The 9589-nt window shown below is 23.9% G+C and overlaps 1 protein-coding gene across 2 annotated transcripts in view; it reads right to left on the bottom strand.

Annotated features, from left to right (window-relative positions):
- Positions 1-2520: 2520 nt before the first annotated feature.
- Positions 2521-9589, bottom strand: part of LOC126893978 (THO complex subunit 5 homolog) — a 9535-nt gene continuing 2466 nt past the window's right edge. For both annotated transcript variants that reach the window (XM_050664571.1, XM_050664572.1), the window contains exons 5-13: positions 6080-6274; positions 4555-4687; positions 4399-4493; positions 3919-4245; positions 3649-3841; positions 3422-3595; positions 3227-3360; positions 2855-3021; positions 2521-2668 (exon numbers count right to left, since the gene is read on the bottom strand). In XM_050664571.1, the coding sequence (XP_050520528.1) occupies positions 2599-2668; positions 2855-3021; positions 3227-3360; positions 3422-3595; positions 3649-3841; positions 3919-4245; positions 4399-4493; positions 4555-4687; positions 6080-6274 (1488 nt within the window). In that variant the 3' untranslated portion in view covers positions 2521-2598. The remainder of the gene's footprint in view (positions 2669-2854; positions 3022-3226; positions 3361-3421; positions 3596-3648; positions 3842-3918; positions 4246-4398; positions 4494-4554; positions 4688-6079; positions 6275-9589) is intronic.

Genomic DNA, 9589 nt, shown 5'->3' with positions numbered 1-9589 from the left:
CGGATAAATCATAAAGGGGACGTTTCTGAGCCTCACTAGAGTTAGAGATACAAAAACCCTTTGTGTCCCATTCTCCTATACATTTTTAACAAAGATAATACAGATAGTTAAGTTATTGATATTACTGTGTTATATTTCTTTTAATTTTTATAATACTTGATAAACCAGTTGCAAAAAACCAGTATCAAATGGAATAAAAAAACATTATATAAAAAATGGCATTATATATAACATAAAATAAATGTAATTTTTTTTCAAACTTCAATTTGAATAAATTCTATGTAAGTAAAAAATAGTCACTTATGTTCCAAGAATTATTAACGTTAAACATAAAATAAGATAGCACAATAGGGTCGTGGCATAGTATGGACGTGGCATAGTATGGACATGGAATAGTTGGGACAAGTATAGATGATATGATAGTGATTAAAATTACTATCAAACGCTTCGATGCTAATCTGTAGATAGTGTTTAATTTTAAGAAATTGGTAGATTATTTCAAAAGCAACAATAACTCTTATTCCCTTCATTTTATCCCGATTAGTAATTTGATTTATAATTATAATATATGAATAAATAATAATTATAGTAATTAAATTTAGTATGAAATTGATATTCAATAATTTAATATTGTAATTTTTACGGAGATATAAAAATAATAAAATAGTTGTATATTTCTTTACTTTTAACGCGTAAACAATTTAAAGAGCTTGACGCAATACTTTTCAATAAAAAATGTTTGTTACTTATAATAAAGATGAGTTTTATACATTGGAAAACAAGGAACTTTCATCAGAAACAAAAATGTACTTTTCTAAATCAACTTTTCTCGATGTTTTCAAATATGCAATTAGACTTTTTCTATCATTTCTAAGTTTTAATATTAAAAAATAAGTATTTACATATAAAAAAATATTTAAGAATAAAAAAAAATTGTTTTAAATTAATACTGATTTTGATTATTAATATGTTAAAAATAAAGAAAATGACATATTTAACCTATTTTTTTATTCCTTTAAAGTTGATTTTTGTGAAAATTTATTTATTACCATAACTTTTAGCTCAATTTGCAAGTTTGAAATTGACATCATTAAATAGAAAATTTTATAAGAATTAAAAATTGGTGGATAATTACAAAATCAACATCCACTTCTATTTTCTTAATTATATCCAGAATAGTAATTCTTAGATTCAAAAATATAATAAATAATTAATTAATTATATAATATATAATTTTTATAATTAATTAAGTTCATTTTTAAAAATCACGGTAGTTTTAAGAAAAAAATGTCAAAAATTACTGATTTTTAAAATTGTAATTTTTTTGGAGATTTTCTCTATTTACGGGAAATTTTTTCAACTTTTAATATCTTCAACTAGATACGATTTGTGATTTTTTGACGTGTCGTTGAAAGAAATCAGTCCAGTGAGAGCTGAGAAAAAGTGGCAACAGATATACACAAAAATAAAAAAAACACTTCATAGTAAAACCAATACCTTCTCAGCTTCGCATCGAAGCTAAAAACTAATAAAATATTATTCATATTTTTTATTTTTCGATTAATTAGATGGTTTATAATAAGTGATTCACTCTGTATTTTTACTAAGGATACTTTTTTATGGTAGACTAAACCAAATTATTTTAAATCAAGAATATACTTGTGGGGGTTATTGAAAATAAGAATACTAGGAAAACAATTATGAGCTGGGCCAACTTTGTGCTAGATTAACTTTTTTTTTAGATGGTAGCATTAAAATTGTTTAATTTTTTCACTTTAAGTAGATATGTATGTACTTCTTTTTGGGCTAGAACGAGTACTTTTTTAAAAATGTGTGTATATTTAAAATTATTTTAAAGATATTTCCTATACAGAAGATTTATTCTGTGGGTATCCTTTATTTATCAATAGTCACAGCTTTTCAAAGTATCCATAGATTTATAGATAGAAAATATGTAATTCATTTATGGAAGTTATGAATATAAAAATCTTAAATAAATTTAGCATAACATTTCAATTTAATAAAAATATTAGGTATAATTAAATGGTAACTTATATATGATAGTGTTGGCCAAATAATTTTGACATGGAAGGGGATGACAAACCTTCATGATAAATATTACCATATTTAGTTAAGCCACCATACCCTAGAGCTTTATTTGTATTTCTTTTCGATGTTATTAAAAACTATTAAGTATGTATATGTATTTATTCTTATTAAGTATATTTCAAATATTTAATTATTTTATAATAGTACATTGTTGAATTTACCCACATATAAATAATAACCATGACTTAAAATTTAATCTCCTAAATGTGTATGGTTAATTATTTTTTATATTAGTTCTGCTTAATGACTTTTAAATTATCATACAAGTTTCTAAAATTTGATATAGTAACTTTTCTTTAGTAAAAAAATCTATTGGTTGAGAATAAAAATTAAATAAGTATCTACATTATATTAACATTACATAAAACATAATTAGATTATTATATGTATGATGTAAAGAAAATATACAAATGCAGTTATTCAAAATTAAATTTAATAGGTAATCATTATATAAAAGTTTGTGTAAGCACTAAATCTAAGGAAATTAATTTAACGATGTTCAAATAATATTCCTGAATGGTGTTTAACGACTTTAAATGGATGACTTCTGGTTCTACCCCTAAACATATAAAATTTTTTAATAGAATAGTAAGATGATTATAATTTCACAATAAATAATAAGTTATTTCATTCATATAGTAAATAAATAATATTTAAATAAATTATATTAATGAGATTGTTAAAAAATAATATCATTTAAGACTTCATAAATATAATTGATGTAATATGTAAAAATGTATTATACCTGATATTGTACAAAACTGTTTTTGTTTTAGGAAAATCTGGATGTCCCCAGGTTTCCATCATTACTTCAAAACAAACTACAAGCCGACCAATAAGATTTATAAGCATTTCATTGACATTACTATCTTCTTTTGGTTCATTAAAAATATTAATCTCCCTTTCAAGTTCCTAAAAATATTTAAGTGATGAAATAACTGTATTTTATCATTTAATATATAAAGTTAAATATAATTAGGTTTAGCTAAAATTAAAAAATATTGAATTCAATATTTTTTAATACTTTAACTATTAACTATTAAATGTAAAAATTTAAGATATTTTACTAGAATTATTTAACTCCAGAAAAAAAAAAGAAATTCAAATAGACAAATACTCTTATTGAATTATTGTTTGTAGAGTTCAGTACAGATGTTCCTTCATTTACAGTAGGCATATTCAACTGAAGAGCAAATATTGGAGAGCTAACAGGATAATCACATTTAATAGCCATAACAACTGTCAATGCCGCTGTTGAAATAAATTAAAAATAAAAAACTTTACATATACACTAAAATTTAAAATTTAATACCAGTCTTATAATTAACTACTCGTTTAAATAACAAATCTTGTTCCGAAACTATTCCAGATTGAACATGTGATTTACAGTACTGTAATTTGTTATAATTGTCCCAAGACATAGTATTCCAAGGAGATAATACAGAAGTCAAATTAACCCCATTTATGCTGAATCTTCTTTCCAAGTCTGAAAAAATGAATCTTGAACATGTAATTTTTAATTTCAGTTAAAATTCTCACCACTACAATCAAGTTGAGAAATTAAAGAGATTCTAGTTTTAACACGATTATCAATAGCTTTTAGGACTAGTGAAATGTGATTTCTTGAAACTAAATGATCAGGTTTATCACAGTTAAGAAAATCTAATCCACAAATATTTTGTGCCCATATATATGGTTTTCCTACATCTAAAGAGTTGAACTCAGCAGTCATCTATTGTAAAATTAATATAATTTCATTTTAATAGAATTCATTAATTAGATAAAATAAATAACAAAAAATTAACAAACTTCATCTAATTGATGATAATTCACGATGTTTGGGCTTTCATTACCATTATCTCCTGGGAATAATGAGTCAAGTATTGATATAGGTGATAGTAACTCTCTAGAGTAAGACGATGAAAACCCTGACCATGAAGATGTTACCGTTACAGTAACTATATTTAGATTTACCAAGTAAAAAAATTCTATGACAAATTGTGTACTGTTTTGCAAATTTATAGTTAATTTTACAGATAATGGATGCTTAGTTAGTAAGCTTCTTTGTTGTACATCTTTGGTATCTATTCTAGATTTTTTATGGTGTCTTTTTTTCGGTTTTGGCATATCTAATTCCTAAAATAACACATTAATTAATATATGTATTAAAAAAATATATAAAATTGGACATATTTGTAATTTATCTTCTATAATATTGTGTGTAGAATAATAAAATTTACAAATTATAATAAAAATCTCATTTATAAAATATTATGCAAAAATAATCACTTCATCAGAGTTAATTTCAATGGCTTGATTTTTATTTGCGTCAAATCGCCTGGCTTCTTCTTCGTCGCCATCAGTGGATACCAAAACGGATTTATCTAGAATAAAGGCAAGTTTTTAAATCAAACCGTATTAAGTTCATAATAACATTTAACATACTAGTTGCTTCCCTAAATGCATCTGTTTGAATATACAAATAATACAGTGGTTTTGGTAATAAATTTACATTATCTGGATAAGATTTAACTTGACATGGATCAAGCCCAAAACATTGTTGCAGAGGTAATGATGCCTAGAAATAAAAATTGCACAATATATATAATTTTTTTTGAAATAGAATTAAAATTTCAAAAACTGAAAAATTTGTATATAATTGATAAGAAAAATTATATATTCGTCATTACAATAATATAAAATTTTATATACTAAATATATTAATAAACTATTTGTCAAATAAAAAATCTTATAATTTTTTAATAATCTTTATCTGATTATAATATTAAATTCATCTCCTAATTTAAATATTTAGATATAATATTTGATTCTAAATAAATTTATTCTTTCTACAGTGAATGATAAAAATAAAATTTGTAATTTAAGATTTATTAAGTTTAATTGTTAATTCTATTCTATTAAATATTTTCTATTGCTCTCTGTTCACTGTAATTTAGTGTATTGCTCATTTATCTGGATAAATATTACTTCAAAATAAAATTTTATGTTAGAATCTGTGAAATTTTTTTATATTATCATTTATTTTAAATTTAAAAACCTCTGACATCTCCATAGTTCATAAAATAATGTCTTAAAATTTCATAATCTGTAACTATATGTTAATTTCCGTATGATTTTACTCTCAAAAATTGAGGTTTCATTTATTTTCAGAAAATGCTTTCTTTAAACTGATTTAAAATTATAGCATTAATTCAAGGGATCCCTAAAACTTTTTAACTAATACTTTTAAATAAAAATTATATTTTAAAAACTCCTGCAAACTTTCTTATAGTTGCTGGTAATACATAAGTTTTTGATTATATACATTATTAAACTATTATTGTATTGTATTTTATTATGTTTGTATCAAATATGTTTATCAGGAAATACTACTAAAGGATCTTAATAACATAACTAAATATCAAATAAGCACTTAATTTGTGCTTATTTACTTAATTATTGACAGGACAAGGTCATCTACTTCAACATCTTTACACCAAAATGGGAGTGACATAACTACAACTGTGCGGGAAGTATGAAACAGAAGAAGATTCATTTCACATTATGAGTGAATGTGATACCCTAGTTACAATAAGATCTAAACATTTAGGAAAATCTTTTCTAGAAGAAGAAAATACCAAAAACCTAAAACCCAAAGTGGTACTTAATTATGCCAGATATACAGGACTTTTTGAATAAATATAGGTGTGGCCTAGTAGGACATTCTATATATATAACACTTCAGTAGAAACACTTATGTAAAGAAACCAAATGAATATAATTATGTAGGTGTACACAATGGATTAACAGGTTTGAGTGCACAGGCAGTTTTTGTCCACCTCTATAACAACTAAAATTAATTACTCTACTAATAAATTTCATATTAAAATATAATTTTTTTAAATATTAATCTAACCGTTAGTGAATAAGACCACATTAAAATAAAAAACTAATATTGTGTTTCACTTACACTATGTATATCTTTGAGCATAGGCAAAATACCCTGTAAAATTCGACTTTCTTCTTGAATTTCAAATAATATTTTTTCTTTATTTTTTTCAACTTCATCACATTGTTTTTGTTGAGTTTGTCTTTGTTCAAGTTCATATTGCAAACGTTTAACATGCAATTCATGTTCACTCATACTTCCATTTTGAAATTTTTCCTAAAATTAAAGTAATCATTTAGAAATGTATACTTTGAAATAAATATTGAATAAAATATAATAATTGTTACAAATAAATATATGTTTATTGTTAAGGTTAATTGATTTAAGTGTCAAGTAGAGTTAACATATAATATAGCTATAATATAATAAAATTAGAAATTCATCATAAAATGACAAGCTTTTATTAGCACTTAATCATAAAAATTACACTAATTATCCTTGATCTGCTGGTTCCTTATTAATATCTCGATTAAGATAAAATATGTCGAATGAAAAAGGGTTTATTAAAAAAATATTATTTCTCATAAAAAAATTGTGTGGATCCATAAACTTTTCAATAAGTTGAAATAAGTCAATGGAAATCATACGTTCTTCTTTAACTTTGATGTCCGTTATCACCACGAAGACAAGTCCAGAGGTCAAATTTTTTTTTTTTCAAATTAAAGTACATTACATTAGCTTTAATTTAAGATATATATAAAAGTGTCAGACCTTCCGGAACATTTTCAAAAGTTANTGGTGAATTATTCCAAAAGCTACATGCTATTTCCTTATTTATATCCTGAATGAAAAAGGTATTATTAAAAAATATTATTTCTCATAAAAAAATTGTGTTGATCCATACGCTTTTCAATAAGTTATAGCATTATAAAGTTAAAAATGTAAAATATAATATCGAGAATTTTCATACAAAAATAGCATTCGGTAGCCATTTTCACCGTAAAGACAAAATAAAGTCCGAAATTTTTTTTTTGCATAATAAAATATATTACATTATCTTTAATTTAAGATATATATAAAAATGTCAGGCTTTCCAGAACACTTTCAAAAGTAAATTTTTTGTGAATAAGTTGTCATTTTAAATCCCCTTTGTAGGCAGGTAAAGGGTCAGATTTATAAAAAAAATATACAAAATAATAGGTAAAGACATCAAGAATCTATAAAAAAAAAATGCTATTGATTTGGTCATTATTGAAAAAGTTATGGAAGTTTTAAGAAAAAAAAATAACAAAATTTACTGATTTTTAAATTTGTAATTTTTTTGGAGTTTTCCCCCATTTATTATAACGAAGAAACGAGGGAAATTTTTTCAATTTTTGAGGGTAATGTCTTCGACTAGTTACAATTTGTGATCTTTTGACGTATCGTTGAAAGAAATCAGTCCAGTGAGAGCTGAGAAAAAGTGATAATAGACACAAAAAAAAAAAATAATAATAAAATCACTTCATAGTAAAACCAATACCTTCTCAGCTTCGCATCGAAGCAAAAAATTTAAATATTAGATTCAAATATTGAATATATTTTCTTTTCAATATTATGAAATAATATTGCTGAAATTCAGTACGATATGAATATTCAAAAATATATTGTTGACAATCCTACTAATGATAAATAAATGATAAAACTAGTACAAAAGTTATTATCGACCTGTCACTTTCTTAATTAAACCATTTCTATTTTATAAACTAGTTAATCATGCATATTATCATTTAAAAATAAAATAAAGTTGATATCCCTATAAATTTTAAGGAATGATGTTAAAGTAACTTTTGTACTAGTTTTATCATTTATTTATCATTAGTAGGATTGTCAACAATATATTTTTGAATATTCATATCGTACTGAATTTCAGCATTATTATTTCATAATATTGANAATTTCAGCAATATTATTTCATAATATTGAAAAGAAAATATATTCAATATTTGAATCTAATATTTAAATTTTTTGCTTCGATGCGAAGCTGAGAAGGTATTGGTTTTACTATGAAGTGATTTTATTATTATTTTTTTTTTTTGTGTCTATTACCACTTTTTCTCAGCTCTCACCGAACGGATTTCTTTCAACGATACGTCANATTATCACTTTTTCTCAGCTCTCACTGGACTGATTTCTTTCAACGATACGTCAAAAGATCACAAATTGTAACTAGTCGAAGACATTACCCTCAAAAATTGAAAAAATTTCCCTCGTTTCTTCGTTATAATAAATGGGGGAAAACTCCAAAAAAATTACAAATTTAAAAATCAGTAAATTTTGTTATTTTTTTTTCTTAAAACTTCCATAACTTTTTCAATAATGACCAAATCAATAGCATTTTTTTTTTATAGATTCTTGATGTCTTTACCTATTATTTTGTATATTTTTTTTATAAATCTGACCCTTTACCTGCCTACAAAGGGGATTTAAAATGACAACTTATTCACAAAAAATTTACTTTTGAAAGTGTTCTGGAAAGCCTGACATTTTTATATATATCTTAAATTAAAGATAATGTAATATATTTTATTATGCAAAAAAAAAATTTCGGACTTTATTTTGTCTTTACGGTGAAAATGGCTACCGAATGCTATTTTTGTATGAAAATTCTCGATATTATATTTTACATTTTTAACTTTATAATGCTATAACTTATTGAAAAGCGTATGGATCAACACAATTTTTTTATGAGAAATAATATTTTTTAATAATACCTTTTTCATTCAGGATATAAATAAGGAAATAGCATGTAGCTTTTGGAATAATTCACCAATTTTTAAAATTAAACACTATCTAAAGATTTGCATAGAAGCGTTTTTTTTTTGATACTGTCTGTCTGAATCACTGTCTGATTAAATCTATACTGGAACCAACTATGCCACGTCCCCACTATGCTGGGTTTTTTAATAATGAAGATTTATTTGTTTGAACCTTATAGCAAATGTGTGCTAAAATTTGTTCTCACATTATTTTTTTTTTGTTTAATAATTTTGACATTTGTTGAATATAACTTCACTTGAATCAACTTTAAAACCAAAGAACTGTCATATTTTACTTCTAGCATTGAGAAGTGGAACCAAAAATAAATTATTAACATAAGTCATAACTTTTTAAAACAATATTTGTTCATTCAATTTAGTTTAGGTAATAATAAAAAATTAAGTTGGAAAAGTTAGTTTTTGTAAAAAAGTTGCTATTTTAAATCCCCCCCAATGAGCAGGTTAAGTGTTAGATTATCAAAAAAATGATATCAAATGAAAGGAAAGTATCTAAGGTTATAGTATAAAAAAAAATTATGTTGATTTGTTTATTTTTGAAAAAGTTATGGAAGTTTTAAGAAAAAAAGTGAAAAAAAATGACAAAATTTACTGTTTTTAAAATTTGTAATATTTTTGGATATTTCCCGTATTTGCGAGGATCGAGGGAAAATTTTTCAATTTTTAAGGATAATGTTATCAACTAGATACAATTTGTGATCTTTTGACGTATTTTTGAAAGAAATCGGTCCAGTGAGAGCTGAGAAAAAGTAGTGACAGACACAAAAAAAAAAAA

Source organism: Daktulosphaira vitifoliae, unplaced genomic scaffold (genome assembly GCF_025091365.1).
Source record: "Daktulosphaira vitifoliae isolate Bord-2020 unplaced genomic scaffold, ASM2509136v1 Scaffold_1, whole genome shotgun sequence".
In the NCBI taxonomy this organism is placed as follows: Eukaryota; Metazoa; Arthropoda; class Insecta; order Hemiptera; family Phylloxeridae; genus Daktulosphaira; species Daktulosphaira vitifoliae.
This window is presented reverse-complemented; position numbering and strand designations above follow the sequence as displayed.